General features: G+C 45.4%; 1 protein-coding gene across 1 annotated transcript in view; it reads right to left on the bottom strand.

The window, feature by feature from the left end:
- Svep1 (sushi, von Willebrand factor type A, EGF and pentraxin domain containing 1) overlaps positions 1-27,093 on the bottom strand; it is a 154,486-nt gene that overhangs the window by 20,650 nt on the left and 106,743 nt on the right. Inside the window, exons 27-39 of the mRNA XM_041657727.1 lie at positions 26,604-26,779; positions 24,136-24,260; positions 22,930-23,053; positions 21,810-21,980; positions 20,708-20,881; positions 19,967-20,086; positions 19,062-19,238; positions 18,760-18,844; positions 17,220-17,411; positions 15,963-16,130; positions 6,631-7,303; positions 2,034-4,792; positions 70-295 (exon numbers count right to left, since the gene is read on the bottom strand). Coding sequence (XP_041513661.1) covers positions 70-295; positions 2,034-4,792; positions 6,631-7,303; positions 15,963-16,130; positions 17,220-17,411; positions 18,760-18,844; positions 19,062-19,238; positions 19,967-20,086; positions 20,708-20,881; positions 21,810-21,980; positions 22,930-23,053; positions 24,136-24,260; positions 26,604-26,779 — 5,170 coding nt within the window. The remainder of the gene's footprint in view (positions 1-69; positions 296-2,033; positions 4,793-6,630; positions 7,304-15,962; positions 16,131-17,219; positions 17,412-18,759; positions 18,845-19,061; positions 19,239-19,966; positions 20,087-20,707; positions 20,882-21,809; positions 21,981-22,929; positions 23,054-24,135; positions 24,261-26,603; positions 26,780-27,093) is intronic.

Below are 27,093 nucleotides of genomic sequence, written 5' to 3' on the forward strand. Positions count from 1 at the left end.
AGTGCCCTTGTTCATAGCTATAGCCGTCACAGTTAGACTTACAGGCCCCACTCAGAGGCAGTATCTTACCTGGCACGTTGACGAGTCCGCTCCTTCGTAGGTAAACCCTTCTGCGCAGGATATAGAAACTTGTTTATTCACCCGGAAGTCGTCTCCGTGAACACGCATGCGTGTTGTGTTTGATGGCACTGGGCATTTTCTAGGACTGCAGGAGATTCTTTCAGGGACCCAATGGCCGTCTTGCTCGCAGGTGAACGTATCTGTATCTGTATCTATCACGTACCCTTCCAGACACCTGCAATGCAGACGAGAAAATGAACCCGCAGAAGGTAGCACGCTGGGCCTGACGTATGCTCAGATTGAAGGAGTTGTCGCAAGGCTCAGGAGACATTTTATGAGAAACCTTAAAACTGGCTCAAAGGTCAGATGGATAACATCACTACACAAAAACATTACTATAACAACACCCAGATTAATTCTTAGTGATCCACCTTCAAGATGAGCAGAGAGCAAAGTTGTCTTAGATGTGGCTGGTTAGTTTCTTTAATTTATCCATTCATTCTAAAACAGTCACCAGTTCAAGAAACTATAGAGAAGTACAATTACTGCTATACTTAGGTACTGGTAGGAATATAACATAGTATTTACGGTTTACTGTGCAACAAGCACTGTATAAGGTCCTGGACTAGGTACTTCTAAGCTTGAACATTAAGCATTGCCACTGCTATTGCCTAGTTTAAACTCAAGTCAAATCGGCTCTAAAGCCCCCGCGACTTAAAAGTGGGTATACTTATGCAGCAAATGGTTCCGTACAATGATCAGTTTCTGGTGACCCCTCCACATGCTTTACACATATCAAGCCATCCAGTTCTCATGTCCACGCCACTAGCAGGTGCCATTAGGACCTTCATTGCCATTTGGCATCGATGAGGTTGGCACCAGAGCGATTAGGTACCTTTCTTGAAGCCACGTAACTTCCTAGTTTGTGTGGGATATGGTAAGACTATGTACTCTAGAGGGAGTGTTCTAGAACCCATGCTCCTACCACTATCACATGCCTCCTTTTAAATCAAACCATTTAATCACTTCATAGTAATCATTGGAGAACACAGTTTAAATTCTGAATATTACCAGGCTAGGTAGGAGACAGAAGTCCTATACAATTGGAACAACCCGATTAGTAGGAGCTAAGTAAAGATCTACTACTCGGTGTCATCATCACACACCAAGGGGAAAACCCCAGGGGAATAACGACAAGCAGGTGACACTGTGGCTCTCAAAATGCCTAATGCATCGACATCCACACGGAAGTCTTAAAATGTACTTCAAAGTCCAGGCGTGGCCCTTTGTTCTCCGTTCTGTGCACAGGCCTCCGCCGCGGTCCGGCTTCCCCACACGCCAGCCTTCCACAGAGTCTATTTTTACTACAGTTAGGGAACAGGAAGGCAGGCTAAAATGTTCACAGCGGATCGTCCCAGAAGAGGAGCTAAATTATCGGTCTGAGGTGTAAATGCCTGGAAGATAGCCCACGGTTCACCAGGATGGTAAACAAAGCCTCAAGACAGTTGAGATGATTTGAATGTGATGCTTACTTATTCCAATAAAAATTCACAGATTCATTCCAAATTTTTACACCCTTCATTTGAATATTTGATAATCCTATCCAGACAGGAGAGTTTCCATTATTGGAGCAACATATACTTAGTTTAAGTAGTACAGGCTGGGTAGTCTCTTTAATTCAAATTGCTCATAGATTCAAAAATGAATGAAGCTAGTTAGGGGACCTTGTGATTTCATGAACACCGTGAGGATTATGTTAGAAACCATAGTCTGGAAAAGGCATACATTTATTTTCGCAGTAAATGAATTTCTACATGACCCTGAGTAATTAAGTCAAATGTTACAAGCTTTGGGCTTTGGAGGGAGGTCCAGGGACGGAGGGTCTCTCCCAAACAGCTCCATGTTGACACCTCACTTCATTTTATAATCCTGCCTACACTCCTTGTATGTTTTATAGCCACCCACGGTCTTACCTGAGTTTCACTTTGCTTTCATAGGTATATGTCTCTCCTGTTACCACTGCGTTGGCAACAGGCGGTGGGGGTCCACAGGACAGGGGCTCACAGACTGGGTAAGGCTGGCTCCATGTCCCTTTCTCTGTACAGATCAGATTTGAACTGCCTTGCATGATGTAGCCAGACCTGCAGCTGTAGGTCACCACGTTGTCCTCCAGAGGACTACTCTCACTGACGACTGCATTGGGTATGGCCGGGAGAGAACCGCAGTCCGCATGCTCACAGAGGGGCAAGCCAGACCACTGGCCATTGGTGTCACAGGTGACTTCAGAAAGTCCAAGGAGCTTGAAGCCTCGGAAGCACTCAATCTGGACTGTCTTTCCACAGGCCACATCGGTTGCATTGACCATTCCGTGCTGAATGAGGGGCGTGGAACACCTGCACAGTAGGCAGGAAGGTGAGCTGCCGCTCCAGGAACCGTTGGCGAGGCATCTTCTTGATGGGTTTCCATGGAGCTTAAAACCAGGAAAGCACTGATACTGTATGCGACCTCCGTGATAAAAGGAAAAGCCATTAGGGAAGCCCTGGGGAAGATCGTCGGGAGGACCACAGGCCGCTGGTTTACAGACTGGAACCTCTGCATCCCAAGTCCCATCTGCCTGGCAGGTCAGTTTAGGAGCCCCGTGTAACACATAGCCCTCTAGACAGCGGAATGCTACTTCCTTCTTGTACCCATAGTCTACGCCATCTGTCACCCCATTTGCCACTTGCGGTGGGGCAGTGCATCTGACAGGCGTGCAGGTGGGAGTGGGACCACTCCAGCTCCCATTGGTGAGACAGACGCGGCTCCTGGCTCCTTCAAGGATGAACCCTTCACTGCAAGAGTACGTGACCTCCTTTTGGAACGTGAACTCTCCCTTCACTTGGCCATTGTTGGGGACTGGGGGTGAGCCACAATCCACAGGAACACACGTGGGCTCGTGCCCATCCCAGTCTTTGTTTTCCCGGCATGTTCTGGTCTCAGTTCCATTGAGCACATAGCCAGGGTCACACTCATAACGTAACACAGCCAGGTATGAGTAGTCGCTTCCTTTGACGAGTCCGTTCCTGAGTGGGTTTGGCTTGCTGCACGAAACAGCTTCACAGTGTGGCGCGGCACCGCTCCACTTCTTATTCTGCAGACAAAGCCTTAAGTGGGAGCCTTCTAAAACGTGCCCCGGCTTGCAGCTATATTGCACAGCGCTGCCCATGGTCGTCTGTGTGAAATGCAAAAAGCCGTTTTCTGGAGCAACGGGCAAATCACACTCGATTGAAATGCAAGAGGGAGCACTCCCATTCCACGTTCCATCTTCCTGGCAGATCAGCACGGGGTTTCCCAGCAGCTCATAGCCGGGGTCACAGCTGTAGGAAACCATGGTGCCGTATAGAAAGTGGGACGCATGCGCAGCAGGGGTTTTAGCTGTTGTTTTCAACTGCTGAGGGCGGGGAGTCAGATACGGGACTTCCATCATGTCATCTTCTTGATCGAAATATTCCTGGCCGTCTTTGACTTTTGTACAGTCTCCAAAGTCTATGTGAGGAGGGAGACCACAGTCTATGGGTACACACGTTGGGCTGGAGCTGGACCATCCTGACTCTTCACAGGTCTGCATGGCGTGACCAACCACCTGAAAGCCAGGGAAGCAGCTATAGATAATCATGGCGCCATATCTGTAATCCGCACCTTCTACGAAACCATTTTCGATGGGCTGTGGGTCACTACAGTGGATGGCAAGGCAAGAGGGGGCATCCATATCCCAGTCACCTGTCTCTAAGCAGGTCAGGGCTTTGGGACCTTCGAGCCGGAAGCCTCGGTCACAAAAGTATGTGATGGTTTGTCCATACTGGAAGCTTATGTAAGAGAACTGGCCATTTAAAATCTCTTTGGGCTCCGGGCATTCAATGGGTTTGCACACTGGTTTTCCTCCAAGCCACTGGCCGTTTTCCCCACAGAGGGTGGTGGCATTGCCCACTAACTCGAAGCCTGGTTTGCAGGTGTAGAGCGTGGTGCTGAGATAGGCAAGCCCTTGCACGTGGATGATACCGTTGAGGAGCTCCTCAGGCTGGGGGCATTCTACCGGGACACATTCGGGCAACGGAGAACTCCAGGTGCCGTCAGCCTGGCAGAGGATGGTTGGATCACCTCTTAAGAAAAACCCATCGACACACAAGTACTTGACAGCGCTTCCAAAGTGAAGAGCGCCAGAAGCAGGGAGGCTGAAGGGAATCAAGGGAGGCGAGGGGCAAAGGACCAACTTACACACGGGAAAGGAACCATTCCATTGCCCGGATGGCATGCACTTCAGGATGGAAGGACCTTGCAAGGCATGCCCCTCTTTACAGGAAATGGTCATCACGCCCACCTCGGAAGTTAATTCCTTTAATACGAGCTGGTTTTCCAAGAGGGGAGGCTCCGGGCACTTGGTGGGGACACATTTTGGGCTTGGCTTCTTACTCCATTTGCCAGATTTCTGGCAAGTCCAAGAATTATCCCCAACAAGCTCATATCCCTCATTACAGAAGAACTGAACCTTGGACCCCAAGTCAAAGCTTTCTCCTTTCATGAAGCCATTCTGGATGGGAGGGGGTTTCCCACAGTTGAGAGGGGTGCAGGACAGAGGGGCCTCACTGTGCCAGTGGCGATTGGCTTGACAGACAAACACAGGACTCCCAGCTGCTTTATAGCCTGGATTGCACTGGAACCTGGCTTCGCTCTCAAAGGTCCTGCCCGAGGCGTGCTGAACAACACGGAGAGAAAAAGTCAGTACAACCCATGGAACAGGCGAGCCAACAGATGGAGTACATTGCTAGCCAAGCAGAACTCAAAAGCCCACATTCACAAGGAATTCATCAGGACGTCCGTGAGTAAAGATTTATGCTGTTTGCGACAGGTCTGTCCTACGTTTTCTAGGAAACAAAATGTGGAAGTAGAACGTGGAAGATCTAGAGAGGTAATTTCCTCTGGAGAAATTCTTTTGGAACCCAAAGGAGAGAAGATCTATCTATACAGGTTGATGAGTTGAAGAGCAATAGCAGCAGAATATATAGAGGACTTGGTAAGATAAAAATAAAAAGTATACATAGATGCTTTAAATCTGCTTCACTCAAAATTTTGGCTATTTATTTATTTATTTTGGTTTTTCAAGACAGGGTTTCTCTGTGGCTTTGGAGCCTGTCCTGGAACTAGCTCTGTAGACCAGGCTGGTCTCGAACTCACAGAGATCCGCCTGCTTCTGCCTCCCGAGTGCTGGGATTAAAGGCATGCGCCACCATCGCCTAGAAATCTTGGCTATTTAAAATGGCACCATGGCCTTTGACTTGGAAGACTAGACTATCTTCCCCTCCTCCTCCTATTCTCCTCTTTTGGTTTATGTGGGCGCATATGTACAGATTCCAGGAGTCAACCTCAGCTGTTGTTTCTTCAGCACCATCCACCTTGCTTTTCTTTCTTTATTCTTTGAGACAGTCTTTAACTACTGCTTGCCAGGCAAGCCAGTGAGCCCTGGAGACCCCCATCTCTGCCTGGCCAGCGCTGGGGTTACAGGTGTGCAGCTCAGTGCCTGGCTTTTCTTATGCTGGGCTTTGGAGACCAAGCTCACACACTCTTCGAGGAGAACACGCTTTCCCCTGAGATACCGCTCGAGCCCTTGCTCTTATCTTCCTGACACACTTACTGGGAAGATACGTTAGCGTGAAGCAGGTCATATTTGTATCATGCCGAACAATTTGTGCATCACGGTGAAATCACCTCTGGGTATCTCAAAAGGGCAATGTAAAAACAGCACCTCACATTCCATTTAAAAATCAGAGTGACAATAAATATCTATGAGTTTCATGTAGGTGACAAATTATATAAAAGCAAAATTTTATTGCAGTTGTCTTACTCTAACTTCATGTTTAAGACTAAGATACGGCTACAAAGGGCCTTGGGATATCTGTAGGTTATTATAATGCAGAAAGATGTATATTAAGGAGGCTGGAGAAAAGGCTCAATGCTTAAGAGCACTGTCTGCCCTTCCAGGGAACTAGGATTGGATTCTCAGGACTCACATGGAGACTCATAGCTGTCTGTAACTCTAGTCCCATGGACTCTGCTGCCCTTTTCTGGTTTCCTTAGACACCAGGGACGCACATGATGTACAGTCATATATGCAGGCAAACATGGATGCACACAAAATAAAAAATTAAAAGATATATATGTATATTGTTAATGTTTCACAATTACCTTGGTTCATTTTTATTCAATACATGCCATGTATAGATTTTAGTTACTTCTGTTTCAGCAATCAAACTGTTGACTGCCGGGGCTGGAGAGATGGCCCAGTGGTTAAGAGCACTGACTGCTCTTCCAAAGGACTTGGGTTCAATTCCCAGCACCCGCATGGCAGCTAACAACTCTCTATAACACCAATTCCAGGGGACCCAACACCCATGGCAAAACACTGATGTATATAAAATAAGAATAAATAAATTAAAAAGAAAGTTCACTGCCTGTACTTCTAAATACTGGGTTAGCCACTGTAGACGGCCCTATGAGTGATGAAATTATTGATCATTTGATAGTTAAATCTCTTACCTCCAGAAAGCCGTTCTCAACCTTAGGTGGTTCACTACAGGATACAGGGTGGCAGGTGGGCATGGGTCTACTCCACTGTCCGGTGGCCTCACAGGTGCTCTTCTTCTCCCCTTTGATATAGAACCCCTTGTGGCAGCTATAAGCCACCACAGCCCCAAAACTATAGTTCGCCCCACTTGCGTATCCATTCACGATGCTCGGAGGCTCTCCGCAGCGCACAGGGATGCACTGGATTGACAAGGGAGAAGGGTGCCACTCTCCGCCTCTCAGGCATTCGATCTTGGCTGAGGTGTTCAGCACAAAACCCTCCAGGCACTTAAAGCTCACTACTGAGCCAGCTGCAAATTTGGCTTTGCTCACGGATTCCAAGATGCTGTAGGAAACAGATGGGGGTTTTTCACAGAAGTGGGCTATACAGCGGGGCACAGCCTGGCCCTCGGGGGGAACCCATTTCCCCTGGGCATTGCAGATGAGCTGGGAATTGTCTGCCAGGCTATAACCATCGGCGCAGTAGTAGAAAGCAGTATCTCCAAAGAGCCGGTGAGCAGTCTCTGGAGAGGCGTGGTCCACAGTGGGGGGCTCATCGCAGGAGACAGCCAGGCACTGGGGGTTACTTGAATTCCACTTGCCATTGGCTAAGCATATGATGGTGTCAGGACCAGCAAGGGTGAAACTATGGGATGGAGGAGAAAGAAAACTCAGTGTAGAATTGAGAAAAGGCATTTCGTCTTCGCTTTTTTATTTTTGCTTTTATTATTTGTTTTTAAAAACAATATTTAGCATTTAAATATTGAGCTTATTGGTCAAATGATTTTAATACTTGATCAGAAAGGAATCAGAGTTAAGACTTTTGCTATTTAAGGAACTAATGATTGTTACAGATGAGTGTGTGTGTGTGTATGTGTGTGCATGCGCGTGCACGCGCAGTTGTACATGTGTAGATGCTTGGAGAGGTCAGAGGTTATTTTACATCTTTAAAATAAAAATGATAAATAAGCTTTGGTCATGCTTGACTCAATTCAATACTAGACCTTGGTAGCTTTGATAGCTTTAGTCTGTTGATTTTAATACTCATATTTTAAAAAAGCTTCAATGAGCCATATTTAGCCTAGACACAGTGTCTAGTTGCGCACTTACATTCAGTGAAATTTAAAACAGTGATTATAATTTGAGGCTCCAGTATTTTCAGAACCTCTGCCCATGTGGTTAGAGTTAAAAAGCTTTGTTCTGCATATGACTACGCCATGCAATGAGTGCATGGATCCGTTTTGCCCAATACCTCCCAGCCTTTCCTTATGTGCCAGGTATTTGCCTATATCTGATGACAGACTGATGATACGTATGCTCCCCAGGGCTATCTCAATAAAACAGAACAAACCAGTAGGTTGTGTGGTCAGTCTCTTAGACAACAGCTGTCAAGGGGTATCTAACATCCACTCAGTCTGTGTTTTGATATTAATAACGAGTAAGAGAATGGAAAGGCCTAATTGAGTCTTCATTAGACATTGTGATGGGTTCAGATGGCTGAGTGGTGAAGAAGACAAGCCTAGTCACTTGCCGAATAGCCCAGCTGTTGGCAGAAGATGTCAGGTCTGAACTTGGCTACTAGATTCCAGGACTTACACATTCCCCACAATGCTGCTTTCTCTCTTTGCTTTTCTTCCTTTCAGACTAGTGAGTTAAGACGATGTGTAGGGGCTAGCTATGGAAACTACACAGAGCTGTCACCGTACAAAATATTTGGCCCATCTTTCGGCAAAGATTCTTAAGTCGTCGGTAACCAAAACGTCCACTGAGGTCCCTTTTAATTCTAAAAAGAATAATCCATTAGAGAAAAACTGGGATTCCATCATCTTCCCCAGAAATATTCATAATATCTCTAGGAGACTGATGGACAATTCAACATAAGTGACATATCTGTAGAAGACTATAATCCACCTTCCCTATGATCATGCACCATGCAACGCTCAGAAGTGGTTTCTACCTAAACACTCCTAGGTACTTCCAAGAGCTGAGTGAAGTGTCCACTTAGGTCCCTCCCAGGCCACAGTTTGGGGAAAACTCAGGTCTTTGTCAGTAGATGTGGAATTAGCAGGTAATTAGATGACATCTTTCTTAACAGTTCCAGGAAGGCACCCACAGCGGTGTGCTTAGAGCATCATCTCATTATTGAAAAACCATCACACCTGGCCTGCTGATCTGCCTGCTCCTGCACAGGACATAGACTGGGTGGAAGGTCGACTTAAGGAGGCTCCTCTTGTTTTACAGCTCAACTTGAATCATTCACACACTTTGAAACCTGCGTCATCACGGTCCCCGGCCCTTTGATGTGGCTGGCACTCTCCACTGACTGAAGTTCACGTGCACAAACCCAGACAGCCCTGATTTATAGGAATCCATTGTACCTAAAGAGTTTCCTTTAGTCCCTGGCTCTAGACGCTCCAAGGCAGGAGCATCTGTCTCTAGAATCTTCCTTACTCCACAGAGCATCTTGAGAACATAAAAACAGTGTTTTATAATTTGGCAGCACTTGGTGGGGGCTCTGACCCTTGACCTCCTGATAACTCTCCACCAATTTTCTTTTTTTTTATTGAGAAAAGAAAAAAAAACAAATTTCCTCCTCCTCCCAGCCTCCCATTTCCTTCCCCCTCCTCCCACCCTTCTCCCCCTCCTCCCACCCATCTCCCACTCCCCCCACTCCTCTCCCCCTCCCTCTCCAGCCCAAAGAGCAGTCAGATTTCCCTGCCCTGTGATAAGTCCTAGGTCCTCCCCTCTCCGTCCATTTCTAGGAAGGTGAACATCCAAACTGGTTAGGCTCCCACAAAGCCAGCACATTACGTAGGTTCAAAACCCCGTGCCATTGTCCTTGGGTTCTCATCAGCCCTCATTGTTCGCCATGCTCAGAGAGTCCAGTTTTATCCCATGCTTTTTCAGTCACAGTTCAGCTGGCCTTGGGTTGGCAACAGACTTGAACCTAGAGTGGCTCCCAGATGCCCAAGCCGAGGTCCCCAGTTAGTTCCTTGGGCAGCTGAGGTTGGGGAACCTGAAATGACCCTATCCTATAGCAATACTGACGAATTTCTTGCATATCATCATAGAACCTTCATCTGGTGATGGATGGAGACAGAGACAGAGACCCACACTGGAGCACTGGACTGAGCTCCCAAGGTCCCGATGAGGAGCAGAAGGAGGGAGAACATGAGCAAAGAAGTCGGGACCACGAGGGGAGCACCTACCCACTGAGACAGTGGGGCTGATCCACCAATTTTCTTAATGGAAAAAAAATACCTCAAACCAGCTGTCTAATAGAATAACAACCACTGAATACACGTTTTTAAGATATATAAATGTAAAGAACTCATTTTTAGAATCTTCAGTATCCCCCAATTTGGATTAAGGCCTTTGATTTTCTTTATGCATGTCAGGCAATACTGATTTCTTCACGCATGACTCTTGGTAGCCAGCTGTGGGCCAGTCACTTCCTTGGGGCATAGACGCTGGACTAGAGAAGTACTTGTTTGCCATGGCCAATGGCATGATGAGGCAGGCTGAGTCCTACTCAGTGGGATGCTGTAAGATACATACTCAGCCTCTGCCGTGTGCTTAACATGGAGTCCCTGAGGCCTTTGCGATTTCCCAAGTGCCAGCATTCCAGGGATTTATACCTCAAGACAGTGTGCTCAGTGAAGGTGAGGCCGGATGATAAACAAAGATAATTTTTTTAATGTAATGACTTTAGAACGATAAAGGAGGATATGTATTCTAAAAGACACAGCAAGGCAATGGCCATAAACTGCAGCTCAGTCGCTTAGCAAAGAAAGCCAAATCGCTTGTGCTATTTAATTCTGTTAGAAGTTTGAAAGTGCATTCGGGCCATAGGGGACATCTTTATTCACTTACTTTCTGAGGGATCATTCAGAGGATGATAAACCTTTTACGGCTGATAACGTGCCTTTAAATGCTGGCTTCCAAATCGAGAAAATGTGAACCTGGGCTAAGTCTGAATTTTGAGGAAAAACTTGGAATTGATGCCAATCTGAATTGAAGGGATACTCACTTAAACTCTTTGTTACGAAGAGTTTTGTATTTTTATTCAAGAGGTCTTGGGGACAATCTTTTATACTTTTATTAAACATCATCCACACACACTAGGTTCCAGGTAAGATGGCCCATCAGTATCCCAAGGATGCCCTAGGACCCTGGCAATACACAAGCGTCCTTTGAAAACGAACAGAATACTTTTCGGATACGATTTTTCAATAGCTGGATTTACACGCCTAGAGGAATCTTACTAGCCAGCATGGGCCCTGGGAGCTTTATGAGTGAGCTCTGAGAGCGACGTCGGATTCCTTCCTAAAAGATGAAAGCAGCTTATTAACAGCTGCAGGTTAATGGCAGAAACAGAAAGCGTGAAGAAGCATCAGTAATTGATATTGTTTCAATTCATAACAACAACTGAAGATCAAAGCTGTTGCCTTAATAGAGCCAATAATTCCACTTAGAAGCTTATATGTGAGAAGAATCAGTGAGATTTTCTGTGACATCATTAACCCTTCCATGCCTCTGAGTTTCACACCAATGAATGTCAACCTAAGGATGAGACAAAAGATGAGAAACAAATGAACACCCGTATATTTGACCGAACAACTGAAGCACCTCACCCCTGGCATTTGGGTGCCGATAAAACATTCAAGAAAGCCGGGCGGTGATGGCGCACGCCTTTAATCCCAGCACTCGGGAGGCAGAGGCAGGCGGATCTCTGTGAGTTCGAGGCCAACCTGGTCTAGAAGAGCTAGTTCCAGGACAGGTACCAAAAGCTACGGAGAAACCTTGTCTCAAAAAAAAAAATTAGGAAAGATAAATGTTTGGGTAAAAGATAAAACTGGGAATGGTGAGTCTGATGAAGCCACCTGCTCCTCTCCTTTCCTGGCATTAACTATTCTACTCTGGTCTCTTGGCCTTCTTGCCTCCTCACTGTAAATGTTAAGACTGTGTTTTGCTCCCATGATTCAGGGAAAGACTCTATCAAAGCTCATTACCAGTATAAAAGTTAAAAGCAATCAACCTGACACAGTCCAGCATCCATCCCTGGCTGAAGAGCTACTGACAGATGCTAAGTGAAGGAGAGACAGCTTTCTTTAAGGGTGCGGTCCCCAGTAGGTGGTCCATGCCTTAGGGGACAGCTCTGTATTCAGGCATATATGGGCAGCACAAACCAGACTCGGTGGGTGGTAAGCAATGAGAGCAAAGCAGAGGCCATGAAGCTGGGAGGAGGGTTTAGGGAGCACGGTTAGATCCTAGAGGAGTTATGGGGAGGAGTGGAAGAATACGGTCAAAGGACATTGTGGGCATGTATGAAATTCTCAAAGAATGAAGAAAAAGAACAGCAGTGACACCAGCAGGAATGTGTGTGTTCATGGCACACGGAGGTCTGGGTGACTTATCCAGTATGGAGGGCAGAGGGAAGGCAGACTTGAGACTCAGAAGGGAGTAAACTCCACTTTCACGGGGGGTGAGAGCATCTCAGGATGTGGAAGGAGGCAGAAAAACAGGCTACATTCCACAGAAGTCATGGCTTGGATATAATGGTGCTGTTCTTAAAGTAACAAGATGCAGGGGGTGTGCCAGACGAACTCCTGAGAGGCGAATGCAAATGACAGAGAGAGGACGGGAAGGGATTCCTGGTTCCGGCTATCAACCCCACAATCTGCAAAGGCTCTCTCAATAACACTTGATGAAATATAACAGACATCATTTTAAACGCATAGCCAAGCTATCCAGAAAGGAAATCTCCATGTTCCCATCAAGAAGCAGAAACTGAAACCAGAAAAGCAAGCTTGCCAATGAACGCTGTGGCTGCTTTTGGATCAGACAAAGAAAGGAACCAGAGAGGAAAAGAAACACCGCCTTAGAACTGAATTTTTAACCGGAGTGTCTGTCAGGAATCCGCATCCTAGAAGGAGGTTTGCTGACACGGTGAACCTTCAAAAAGGTGATCCACCTCTGTGTCTTCAGAGGTGCTGGGCAGAAAACTGAGGCCCCAGCTAATTATAATTCTGTAGCAGATATGGATTTCACACTAGAATTCACAAGACTCGCTTTGTATGCAAAACCTTTCTGACTTACAAATTAATTATGAAGCTGAGGGCCCTGGGGTAGCTAGTAGAAAAAAAGAATTCAGGGTTAGCTCATGAGGGGTTGTTTAGACACAGCCACCCTGAATCTGAAAAGACAAGACACACGGGTGTCTCAGTTAGGGTAGCTATCGCTGTAATGAAACACCACGACCAAAAGCAAGTTGGGAAGGAAAGGGTTTATTGGGCTTACACTCCCAAATTGTTGTTCAACACCAAAGCATGTCAGGACAGGAACTCAAGCAGGGCAGGGAACCTGGAGGCAGGAGCTGATGCAGAGGCCATGGAGTGTGTTGCTCACTAGCTTGCTCCACAGGGCTTGGTCAGCCTGCTTTTTTATAGAACCTAGGACCTCAGCCTAGGGATGGTACCACCCGCCACGGGCTGGGCCCTCCCCCCTAATTAAGAAAATGCCCGACAGTCTTGCTCACAGCTAAGTCTATGGAAGCGTTTTCTCAATTGAGGCCGCCTCCTCTCTGATGACTCTAACGTGCGTCAAATTGACCAAGAACTAGCCAGTAGATGAAAGTGTTTCCCATGGTGAAATGTTCAGCGCACACAAGGAGCTGCCGGAATAGGGCAATGAGATACTAGAAGAAAACAATATACTGTTTTTTGTTTTTTGTTTTTTTTTTTAAAGAAGCTATTGTTAAAGCTTAGAGCCGAATGCTGGGTGTCAGGGACCAGGAAGAGCAGTCTGGGAGGCAGGAGAAGGTTGATGAGAAGGCACGAAGTTACAGGTACACAGAATAGAAGATGAAATCGCAGGTGGCAACCGAGCACCCTGCATTTCAATACGCTACAAGAAGGGGTTTTTGAAGTTTTCAGTCTAAGGAGATGACAGTAGCTGAGAAGAGAGGTATGTTCAGCCTGGTAGAAGCTTTACACTGTGCACATATGGACTGGAGCATCTTATGGTGCCCCATCACGTATATCATCCTTGGACTTTCCTGTCTCAGTTTTTAAAAATACCATTTCAAAATTAAAATATAATAACATCATTTACTCCTTTATCTCCCCTCCTTCCAATCTTTTATATATCCCTCACCTCATCCCCTCTCAAATTGATGATCTTCTTTTCTTTAATAATTATTATTGTTATCTATATATGCATAGCTATATAAATACAACCCACTGAGTCCATTAAAGGCTGCTTGTAGGTATAATTTCAGGGCTGACCACTTGTTAGATAGCCAAGTAGGGGGCTCATCCCTAGGGAAGACTAATTCTCCCTCATTCAGGATTCTTGAATTACCTATAATTCTTTGTCTATGAGTGGGGTCCTGTGAGAATTCCCTTTCTGTTTTAGTATGACTATCGGTATTGTTCTCGTGTGGGTCTTGTTTGGATAGCCACATTGTTGAAGTATTATGGGTGCAGCTTCCTGACATTTCTAGAGACTCAATACCACAGCCAACTTCCTGTTTGCTGCTTCTCATCCGCCTTCCAAAATAGATTTGAAATTCCAGATAGCTGTCGATGGCAGGAACCTCAAAGTTTTCTTGCCAGAAGGTGTTGTCGCCACCTGCTGGCAAGTGCTTGTAAGTTCCACCTTAATCGGGCTGGCAAAGTCGCTTTTTAATTTAGCTGTTTGTACTATCTTGCAAAGCTCAAAATATGAAAATCCCATGATCGTGGTCATAACTTGCAATGTCTAGGCCAGGGATATCCATCTCGTTTCTATATGTGCTGGGAAACACGCAGGAGTAGTCAGTGCAGCTCTGTTTTTATTAGCAAATAAAGTGGGAACAAATGAGCCTACATCAGTAGAGATGGGGGTAATTTAGAGATGGTGCCTGTGCACATGTGTGTGCACATGAGGTGTGTGTGCACGTGTGTGTGTCAGATGTCTTTCTCATGACTTTGCAGTTTATTTTTTGGGACAAGTTCTCTACTAAGCCTGGAGCTTGCTGTTTTGATTAGACTGGCTGGCCAGGGAGCCTCCAGGACCTGCTGCCTCTGCCTCCACAGCCCTGTGACTTATGTTACACTATGCGCCACACTGCTTGGCTTTTCACCCGCGTGCTGGAGATCTGAACAGCAAGCACGTGACCCACTGAGCCATCTCCACAGCCCAGAAATGTCACGTTCTTACGGGGTGTGGTTTATAGCAGTGAGAAAGTAGTTCCGCTCACTAACGTGTATCTGGGAGAGAAGATTATTATTCACATACACACATATACATAATTAAAGATAATGTAGCTATTTAAAGAGAGAAGTCATTTTATGTGAAAATGAAAATTTAAATTCTACTTCTTCAAAGACGCAATATGTGCAAATATACATAAACAGGTACATTAAAAGTATATATTGCCTATGCAAAATGTGTATGTAATAATGGCAAAATTGGCATTGTTTCCTTGAGAAGAGTAGAACAATATTGAGAATGGCTCTCAGGAGAATCTTTCATATCATATTTCTTTCATAAATTGATTTAATTATAGCAAATATTTAACATGTACTTGTTATGGAATATTAGTTGAAGATGTGTTTGTTACATTTATTTTTGCTGTGCAATATTTCCTTAATGATGCAGTCTTTTTTTTTTTGTTTGTTTGTTTTTCGAGACAGGGTTTCTCGAACTCACAGAGATCCGCCTACCTCTGCCTCCCGAGTGCTGGGATTAAAATGATGCAGTCTTTTATGTTGCATTTGTTTAACTCTGTGAAGCTGTGTTACTTTGCCTGTCTAAAACACCGGACTGATCTAATAAAGAGCTGAATGCCCAATAGCTAGGCAGGAGAGGGATAGGTGGGGCTGGGATACAGAGAGAATAAACAGGAGGAGAAATCTAGGGAAGGGGGTGAGGATAGAGGAAAGGAGAAGGGGAGGACACCAGGGACCAGTCACTCAGAGACACAGTCAACCTTGGAGTAAGAAGGAAAGAGATACAGAGCAGAGAAAGGTAAAAGCCCACAGACAAAAGGTAGACAGGATAATTTAAGAAAAGCCAGCTAGAAACAAGCCAAACTAAGCTCAGACATTCCTAAGTAAGAATAAGTCTCTGAGTATTTATTTGGGAACTGGGTGGTGAGCCCCCAAACAGCGAGAGTAAGAGTGAAAAAGTCAACTGCATGTATGCCTCCTCTCTGCTCTCAGAAAATAAGAAAGAGCAGGAAGCTCTCAGGTTTGGCTTCCAGGAAGTTTCATTTGCTGTCCTTGGCTCTCCCTGTTCCTCTTCTCACAGGCTTTACTTACCCCTCTTTGCATGTGTAAGTGACCAGGTTCCCAAAAGTGAAGTTTGTGCCAGTGATGACAGCATCTTTGAGGACTGGGGGTTCTCCACAGGAGACGAGGTGACAGGTAGGTGGTGGTCTGTCCCAGCGACCCGAAGCTGTACATTCAAGAAGGGCTGGGCCCTGTAAGCTACAGACAGGAGAGAGGGCTCAGGTCATCCCTTTGACTGGGTGATTGACCACTGCTGTGGAGAACTAGAACTTGGAAGGAGATATAGGCTACAGGCTGCATGATGAGTTTTAGTGCCCAAAATAATGCTTCTTCACGTTGCACTACCTTTTATGAACGGAAGAGAAATTTCCATCACCCGGACCACTTAAAATAATGAACGACTCAGGAAACATAACAACCACTTGGTGCAGCGTTCAAGTCTGCTGCCCCTGTTGGTGGAACTGGGATGAGAAGGGTTAACAGACTAATTATTAACCGACTGGAAGGTGGACACCTGGACAGGTGATCAGAGCGACCGAGATCAAAGGGCACTGTCTTCCTAGGACCTGGGGTCTGGGTTTTGTAGCTCAAGACTCTGACTGCTAGTGATCATTTGACTTCACCAACCCTGCGAGCGACGTCATGGCTCTCCACCGGTGCTTCCAGCATGACTCTGACAGCCTCGATGATTTCTTTTCAAAAATTAAAAAAAAATTATTTATTTTTTTACTTGTTGGGTGTGTGTGTGTGTGTAGAAGTCGGAGGACAACTTGAAGGAGTCAGTTTTTTCTTCCCATCATGTGGGTCCCAGGGATCGAACTCATATCCTCAGGCTTGGGTGCGAGCACCTTTATCCTCTGAGCCATCTCACTGGCCCTTAATTCTTTCCTTCCTAGCCACACGATCTGTTCACTTCAGAACCTGTTTCATGTCTTTCTGGGTATAGCCTTCTCTCCGATGTTCCTTCTGTTCACACGCACACAAGCAACCAATCAATTAATCAACCAATCAAATGAACTCACAGAATTAAGGCCTTGCCATGCTTTTCCTATGCTATGTCATGCTGCTAATAATATAAATACAAGGTGTGCATATAAGAAAATATCCACGGAAAGGCATTTCCTAAGGTATCATCTTCAACCAACTTGGCTTTCCTCTTTAGAATTTGGATGCTCAAGAAGCACACACATTTGAGAATACCCCGTGTTTGCTTGGAAAGTCAGCTGGTTCAGCCACTCCCGCCTAGGAAAAGCAGGCGACGACAGGAAGCCCCGGCCCATCCTTTACCTGTAGCCGTTCTCGCAGGAATACGACGCAATGGAGAGGTAGGTGAACCCACTTAAGATGTATTTCCCATTATCTATGGTCTCAGGACTGGGACACTTCACCAGCTCACACACGGGGAACGAATGACTCCATGAACCGCTAGCCAGACAGGCTGTCTCCTCATCTCCAGCCAAAGTGTAGCCTTTATCACACCTGGAGAAGACAGAGGAAGTGACGGAATAGGAACAGCTTTATTATGCATACTTTACAATTGTGTGAGCGTGTCATGTGTGTGCATGAGTGTGTGTTTGTGTGTGTGCGTGCACATGCCGTGTCATACACGGAGAGACCGAAGGATAACCTCAGGTATCCGTCCTTGCCTTCCGCCTTGTTCGAGACAGGGTCTCTCTGCTGTTTGCTGCTGCATATGCTAGTTGAACAGGTTTGGCAATTCTGGGGTTTTTCCTGTCTCTGCCCACCTCTCAGTGTGGGGGCATGAGGGTTACAGATGCATGCCCCGGCTCCCAGCTCCTGAGCTCCTGAGCTCTAGGGATTCAAACTCAGGTCCTCCATCCCAGCCCTGTTTTGCATTATTTTATATGTACCAAAACCCTTAAAAAACACAAGGAATAAGTATTTAAAGAACTTTTTCACATTGGAATGATTTAAAATTGTGTTTTCTACAAGGCTGAATGTCGTACGTCTTCCCATAGTAACCTTGGGTAGAAGGCAAAAAACAGATGTTAAGAATTTGGCTTGTCCCCAAATGTGCCATGGGTGATTAGCTGGAAATGGACTATTCTGGGTTTGAGAGTGGTGTGGGCTAAGCCCCTAGACTACAAGGCTTGGACTCTCAACTGGTTAATAATCAAGGTTACCCATTAGTTAGGAGTGCCTTCCATCATGATGCCTCAGGGGGGCGCTATCAGCAACAACAAGCTATTGGCCAGGAGACTTAAGGATATGGCTATCAGTAGGTTATCAGATTTGATTCCTTTACACTATACTGAACCCAATTAATTCTATAATTAATTAATAATAATATTTATAAAACCATCTGGGGAAGCTGGGGAATTGGTTCGGAAGTGAAGAGAGTACACTGCTCTTAGAGAGGACCAGAGTTTAGTTCCCAGCATTTATATTAGCAGCTCAGAATCTCCTGCAACTACAGCTCCAGGAGATCTGGTGCCCTCTGGTGCCTTCATGGGTAACTGTGTACTAGTGCATCTACTCACCCAGACATACAGATGCATAAATAAGAAAATAAAAATAAATCTCTATAAAAGATCTCTGTGATCATTCCCCACCCCCCCCCCCCCACTCTGCTGGCATGCCATTAGCAAGTGTTTTACATCTTTTGTTTGTTTTTTGTCTTATTGCTTTTGTTTTTGGAGACAGGGCTTCTCTGTGCAATAGCCCTGGCTGTCCTAAACTTGCTTTGTAGACCAGGCTGACCTCGAACTCACAGAGATCCTCCTGCCTTTGCCTCCCGAGTGCTGGGATTGAAGGAGTGGGCCAGTGTGCCCGACCTTGCGCTACAGCTTTATGGTTAGGCACTCACCTGTACGTCACCTTACTGCCGAACGTAAACACTGACCCAACAACACCACCATTTTCAGGAGCCGGTGGGGCGCCACAGGAAATGGCTGGAGGGAGGGAAACAGAAAGGGCGGCTTGCTGAGACTCCATGCAGAGGCCTCGGAGACTTCACAGCTTTCTGACTGCATCCCCTTGCGTTTAAACTTGAGCCCAACACCTGGCTTGCAGAACAAAGACTGACAAGACCTAGAATTTACCAGATCAATCATTTTATCTCTCTAGAACTGCCCAACACAGTAACTCCCAGCCATTTTCTCCAAGTACCTTCACAGGACGGTCTGACGTGATCCCACTCGCCGCTCTCCAAACACGTGACTTTGCTCACGCCCAGCAGCTGGTACCCCTCCTCGCAGGAAAATGTGACTTCGGCACCCACCGTATAAATCTCGCCCGAGGAGTGGCCATTTTCTGGATCTTCTGGAGCCTTACATTTTACAGGTTCTTGAAGGAAAGTTTTTGTGGAATATTTGAGTGGTGCTCACACAATCATGCAAAGTCTCAAAGTAAAAGAAATCGACAGTAGCTAAGGGGACTGTAAACATGGGGCAAAGGTTCTCGAAGGAAGAGGCACAAAGGCCAGGGACTTGCTGGACGTTAGCCAGAAGATACATTGGATAACATTTAAGTAGTATTTTTTAAGTCAGTTTGAATGTTTTCAAATGATTTATTAGTCTAAATTATGTGTATCGTCTGTGGGTAGGCACGCTTGAGTGCTGGTGCCCATGGAGACCAGGGCAGTCAGATCCTCTTGGAGTTGTATTTATAGGTAGTTGTGAGCTGCCCAGTGTGGGTGTTAGGAATCAAACTCAGGTCCTCTTCAGAAGCAACATGTTTTCCTAGTCCTGAGTGTGTGCATGTGTGCACGTGTGTGTGCCTGTGTGTGTGTGTATGTACACACGTGCGCGCAGATGCTCGTGAATATACTGTTATTCTTCTACTATGTGACTTACTTTAATATCCCACAACATTGACTCAATTTTGTGCTTCTGAAACTGGGAAGTCAGGGGAAGTTCAATGCCAATTAATTCCATCTTTCATGATTGCTATGTGTCCTTGGTAAGAATGCTATATCCCTTTGGCATTTGAACATGAAACTTCTGTCTTGTTTTAAATAACGCACCCTTAAAATACACACTTGAATTGAGCACCAAAGATAAGAATTTCAATACCTGCACAGTTTTTACCGTCTCCCGTGTATGGTGGGTCGCACGAGCAGATGTAAGATCCATTGGTGTTCAAGCAGGAGGCATGTTTGTTACAGTCTGACCCTACTGCACACTCATCAACGTCTGAAATGAAGACAGATTACACATGGTTCAGTGGGTTTGTTGTTCTTATGTGTCAAGCATTTGGTTTTGCCTCTAGGTCACTACATATCACGTAACACATAGCACTGAATGCATCCATTAATATTCTCTATTTATATTTCATGTATGAGTGTTTGAGTGCTCTGCATATATCCCTGCAGGCCAGAAGAGGGCATCAGATCCTATTATAGAAGGTTGCGAGCCAGCATGTGGCTGTTGGGAATTGAACTCAGGACCTCTGGAAGAGTAGCCAGTGCTCTTAACCCCCAAGCCATCTCTCCAGACCCACTGTATGTCTTTTCATGAAATTTAGATGCACCCATGGTGATTACATTGCAAATAAACAATAGCATCTACTACTTCCTCAGCTGGTAGGCAAGCAGAGAAACAGGGATGGAGAACACAGTCTTAATATTGAACTTGATTAAAACGAGGAACATTTTTGGCTCCTTGGGGAAGAAACAGCCACTTTGCCGTTACCCCCTTGTCCAGGGCTTACTGGGGTGGGGTCAACGGGGATGCCAGGAGAGCCTTGGATTTGTGGTAAATGTTTTCCAAAGACTGTGACCGAATCCACACAGCCGTGGCCAGTATTCATCTCACCGAGACAGGATGGTGAAATGCCATTCCAGCTCCCGTTGTCTGTACAGAACATTCTGGAGTCGCCCAGCAAATAGTAGCCGTTGTTGCACTGATAGGTCACAGTGCTGCCAGCATGGAAGTCCTCAGCTGAATAGAAGCCGTTCTCCAAGGCAGGAGGCAGCCCACAGCGAATACCTGGACGGGGCGGAGGAACACACTGCAGACGGAGCAAAACGCTCAAAGGACAGCAAACCTCTTTTCACACAGCTGCCTGGGACTTTCCCTACTGAACACAGACATTGGCTGGAGAGTGCTCCGCATTGTTGGGGCGACGCAAGGGCTGTCAGCATGTGGCACACTGTCTGGTTCACAGACGCCATGAACTCATTCCTTCTTTAATAACACCCGTGGCACTCTTTCTACCCATCAGGCCCTGTTGTAGGTGCTAGATTTACATCAGGGAGCCAAGTAGAAGGGATCCCTGCTTTGCAGCACTTCTTGTCTGGTGGAGTGGACAGACAAGATGATAAACGCACAGTGTGTGGGCCGAGAGCTGCTCTTCTCTATCCGAGGCAGCAGTCTTGGCCGCACAAATCTCCACACTTCATCCCCCTGGCCCCGCCGCTTGCTTAACTTTCTGGCCTTTATCATTATTCTTCATTATAAATAAACATTACCGTGTGCACTTGCTTATTTTTTTTTCTGCCTCTTCTGCCAGAATGTAAACACAAGGACAGGGCCAGCCTCTCTAGAACATATATCAACGTGTAAATAAGGTCAGTATTTTAAAACTTGGTGAGGCAGTGAACGAGCAGATACGCTCAGCTGAAGACGTGTGCTCCTCTTTCCTCGTCCAGCAAGGGCACACCTGAGGGCGGCTCTCCAGCCTACAGCTCCTTATTTCACTCCTCTCTAGGTCCACGCTACCACCTTGGATGTGTTTGTGAGGGGTCTCTGCGTCCTCATCATTCACCTCCCACATGGTGCCTGGCCTAGTCTCTTACACAGAGCAAGGACTTGACGAATGTTTGCTGGGTTTGCTACAGCAGAGCAGGAGCACGTGCTTATATGGGTCCCCTAACTTTCCAGAGCCACCCAGGTGAGTCGAACAAAGACTGCTCACGTTCACAGTGAGGGAGTGGTTGTGTCCACTGCCCTTGGTTCTGACAGTACTGCACAGGATTCCCGACTATCTGGAAGCCGGGATCACAGAACAGGCTGACTTTGGAGCCCGGCTTTCGATCTCCTGACGCAGTTCTCAGGTGTGGTATGGTTCCTTCTAAAGATGGGCAATCTGAGGACAAAGAACACAGGCACGGAGCATGTTAGCAACACAGCAGCAGGGCCGTGGAGTCAGGGAGCTCAAATTCTCTTTTGCACAGGAGGGAACCAGCTTTACCGAATCAAAACAAGTTTTCATGCACCCCGTCACTGACAAAGAAAATGGTAAGAAAAGATTTTATTTTTATTAAGTAATTTTTTTCCATCCATCTGTAATTTGTCGGGTATTTTTAAAGGGACAAATGACATTGTGGGACAGAAGCACACCAGTAATTGTCTAAAGCCATGAATTCCACAACACTTTTCAAATGAATCCATTGATTTTTGGAAATAGTTTGGATTATCTAGAGGGAATGTCCAGGGTGAGGATGAGGATGGGCATTGATTTATCTATTTCACAAAAGTATTCCCATCTCAAACAGGAACCTAGGGATTTGGCGATTATTATAAACAAAGAGAGGCCTGGAGAGATGGCTTGGTGGATAAGAGCCCTGGTTGCTCTGTAGAAAACCAGGTTCAGTTCCCAGGACCCACACTGTTGTTCACAACCACCCTTAGCTCCAGTGCCAGAGGAACCAGCGCCCTTTGCTGGCCTTCATGGGCACCAGGCACTGGTGTGGTGCATAGACATACACGCAGGGAACACATATGTATAAAAATAAAATTAAAAATCTCGGAAAGTAAAAACAACACAAACTCAGAAATCCCCATCCATCTTTGAAAACTTATTTTATCTTCACCCAAATATCCTGCCCAATTACTTTGTAGTCTGCTGTGCAGAAATAATGTCAATAATCAAAACACCCTTTGGATGAACATGAGGTAGAGGTGAATTCCAGTTAAGCGGCCAGCTGACAGGTGCCATGATGCAGTCCCAAGAGAATTCTGAATTACGTGCTTTCGACAGAACATTCCAGAAAAGCCAAGACATGGCAAAGTTGGTGTAAGAGAGAAATGCTCACCAGAACAGAATATGCTGCTGGAGTCAACTTTCACCTTCCCCGTGATTCCTGACAAGAAATCAGGCCAGGCTAATACATTTCCCCGACTGAGTTCCTCTGGGCAGGAGCTGGCCAGCGACTTCACCTGTGAGTTTAAAACATGCTTTTAGATAAAAGTTCTACTAACCTGCAGCTTGCACATCACACTTCACCCTGTTGAAACAGTCACAGATGGCTGTGGCAGAGGCAGAAACATATTCTCGTCTAGTATGATTGCAAAGGCCACAGGAAATTTCCCTTCTTTATCCAATCCCCACGATTAGGTCTTCCTAGTATTTCTTCCACTTAAAGACTCATGGTTGCCTGCAATTCTGAAATCCTTTGCATAAAGTTTCTTGTCTAGATGTTAAGGTTGGTTAAGCCATAATGTTTTTCAAAAGATGTTACTTATGCTTGTGCGTGCGTGCACACACACACACACACGCACACACCACCTGTGTGCAGGTGCTTGAAGTGACCAGAAGAGGGCATCATATTTCTGTAGTTGGAGTTGCAGGCAGTTGTGAGCTGCCTCCCATGGGTTCTGGGAACTGAACTTGGGTCCTTCGCAAGAATCGCAAGTGTTCTAGACCTCTGAGCTATCTCTCCAGTCCCATCTATCAGCATGATTTTTGAGAGTAAATACTTATCAAACCATAGCTGTGGAATAAACAATCCCACAAGCATGTAGGTGGTCTTTTGTTAATGTTGCCAAAACTCTTTTACATAGATGTCTTTCTCTCTCCTTCATAGTTAAGAAAAATGAAGGATAAGGAGATGGAACAACATGATCAAAGTCATCCCAGAAAGATTGGGTTGAGCTGTGCTTGGATCTCAGGCTGTTTGGATTCAATCCCTACTTGACGTACAAATCTGTTGACATCTGTGAATGTTCTGACACCTGTATTCTCAAAATAGTCTCTAGGCTCTTTCCATCTAAGAAATGAATATTCCACAGGATACACATCCCCATTTAAGCGTTAGAACATCACTGAAAAACTAAAAGGGTCATGACTGGAAATCACTGTAGATAACATCCGCCTAACAGACCACGCTCTCCAAGATCAGTGATAAATCTTGCTAATTAGGAGTTTATGAATATATAAGGTCATCATTAGACTATTTGTGGTTTTGCTAGGTTTGTACCTGTGTATCTCATTACTGTCATACACTGAAAATGGAATTGACCTGCTGTGGAGACAGGACATAGTCCCAGAGGTTGAGTTGGCTTATGGAGCCCACAAAAGACTCAGCTGGGTTGAATCCCTCTCCTTTTTTGTCTTGCTCTTGCCCAAGAACTAAGGCACCACCACCTAGAGAGAGAGAGAGAGAAAGAGAAGGGGGGACGCAGCATGAGAATAAAGAAGAAGAAAACTGGCCTCATGGTTTCTTGTTCCCCAAATGCTAATGTCACGAAAGGATAGGTAATACGACTGTATGCCGGTGTCATTGAAGCTCAGTTATGGAACTTTACTGCATGGCCTAGCAACACGGACAGATTAAAATCATGTTTGTGTCGACGGTCAAAGGCAGTTGGAGGGTGAGCCCATCAGGCTCCCTGCCTCTGATCTTAGAGTTTCTTACATCTTGGATGCCTTTACCGTTTTTCTTGTCTAGCCAACTACACCTCAGCCTTCAGTGAAAGCTCGGTGAATGTGGCAGGCACTTATGCAGCTCCCAATGATGTGCCAGCCGCAACACCAGGGTTGGAAGTGCACGGGTGTGAAAACAGCAGAAAGCTTTTCTGCCTGCGAGACTGTAATTCTAAGAGGTGATATGAACACAAACCCCTTTTCAGTATAGCTCGGGGAGTACAAACATGGAAGTATTCAGAAAGGAAGACCTGTGGGGGTGAGGGAGAGGGGGAAAAGGGAGAGAAGTGGTTATGAAGACATGTTTGACTAAGGGTTAGTTTTATTCAGATAAAAGATGCAGTTTCAGGGCAAAGGAGTAAAATACCAGAAGGACTACAACTATATGGTGTGTTTTCACACACACACATACACACACACACACACACGCACACACACACACACCCCTTATCGCTTCATTCTGACCATGCCTGGGATGACTGCTCCACTTTAAAGGGCATTAACTTTAGGATGAAAACCTCAATTGTTTTCTTTTAATTAAATTATATTTATTTATTTTATATGCCAAATACAGTTTTTCCTCCCTCTTCTCCTCCCATCTCTTCTCCCCACCTCCATTCTACCTCCCTCCCCCATCTGCTCCTCTTCCTTCTCCATTCAAAAAGGGTAAGGCCACCCATGGGAGTCAACAAAGCATGGCGTATCTAGTTGAGGCAGGACCAATGTCCTCTCCCCTGCATCAAGGCTGAGTGATGCATCCCACCACAGGGAACAGGAAAACCTCGGTAGCTAATCTGCCCTACAAAACTTTGTATGGTTGGCCACGACCCTTTTCTACAGGCTCGAGCAGGGCACAAAACATCTTCTTGTCTCATCTGCATTCCAGATTTTGCCATTTGGTCTTCGTTTAGTTCGTTTAATGAAACCTAAATCTCTTCATTGGTCAACATTTGGCTAGCCTTAGGACTCAGGAAAAACACCTCCTTAGCCTTCATTAGCATCTACTCTATCCAGTTCCATGACTGTGGGCTGTCATGGAGCTATGTCCCATTCCTTGACAGTGATTACTTCAGCTTGAACTGCATGGGATTACGGATCCAAAACAATATATCACCCTTCTACCATCATTTAAAGCCTTTTAGAGGACAGTGATGACATGAGTTTTTGCTTACCATTAGATATTCAGTACTTTCATGAGTGTTGACCTTACTTGGGGGCAGGTTCTCAGTACATGTTCTCTATTGTCATAAATAAATGAATTTTAATGCCATTTCTATTATCTTTTAGTATTATAAAGTAAAAAAAAGAAGGGACATAGCTCCTAAAATACAAATTAAACATCTGTTTTGCGGCCTTGCAAAGGCGATCTCATCATGTTTCCATGAGGGTTGATCTTTTGTTATATAATTATTATATTTACCTTGGTTCAGTATAACTTGCTTCTAGAAGATAATCATTCATTTTTAATATTTAAGTTATTTTAGTTGATTTTTATTTTACCTACTGTTTTTAAGTATTGGAAACATGAGGAAAGTGAAGGATAATGACATCTACACAGCTCTTCCATGGCGGTATCTACACAGGTCAACTTTCTTGCCAAGGAAGTTTTTGGTAATTTTCAAATGAAAGCTCCCTGAATATTCAAAGTGACTTCAGATGAAAGAGTTCTACCTGAGAAAGGACACAAAAGCTGGAAAATGTGCCATGTCTCAGCTTATATACACAGTCCCAAAACAAAACAGAAAGTCCCTCAAAAACAGTAAGCAAGCAAGGAGGGTCCATCAATAACCAATCACTTCCTCAGAAGACAGCTTAATAAACACTCTTAGCTCAGCTTGCTTCTTGGTCAAACCAACATCCCCAAAGGCATTGCTTACACAGTCATGCACTTCACTCGCGAAAAGGGTCTGACAGCTACAGTCTAGACAGCTGATGGTTGGTGAGAGACATAACTGTGGATCTTTGTCTGTAAGCATTGACCACAAAGCTGGCCAACGTCATGTCTGTGAAAGCACGGCTGCCTCCAGAGTCTCACACACACGTACTCATTTTACTAAAACATACCAGGTATGGCTTTGCCAATGGAGAGGCCGGTACCACTGTCAGATAATTTCCCATCGATATAGACCCTCCAGACTCCTCCAGTGCTTGTCCATGTGATTGCAATATGATGCCAAGAGCCATCATTTACGGAGGGGCAGTTGGTGATCTTTTCTTTTCCATTCACGTAAAGGACCCAGCTGAGGAGAGAAAGATTCCAGGGAATATAGTCAATGGTCACTCGGTTCTTTCCCTGGGGCATGTTACACTTTATCTCATGTGTGTATTTGTGTGTGGGTGTGTATGCACGTGTGAAGTAACTTGTGTAATCTATTAGTCATTCCTCCCTCCATCTCATAATATTTTAGAAGAATAACATTTGAGTTACTAATTACACTAAATTCTAGCTCAATCAATGTAAACACTGATTAGTGAGAAAAATCTTAGGATAAGCCAAGATAATTGAAACAATTTACTGCCCTTTGGAAAGTCAAGAAGGAGCAGGAGCTGCTGA

This window comes from Microtus oregoni, unplaced genomic scaffold, assembly GCF_018167655.1.
Source record: "Microtus oregoni isolate MIOR12 unplaced genomic scaffold, Mior012 000008F_ref0000371, whole genome shotgun sequence".
NCBI classification, from domain to species: domain Eukaryota; kingdom Metazoa; phylum Chordata; class Mammalia; order Rodentia; family Cricetidae; genus Microtus; species Microtus oregoni.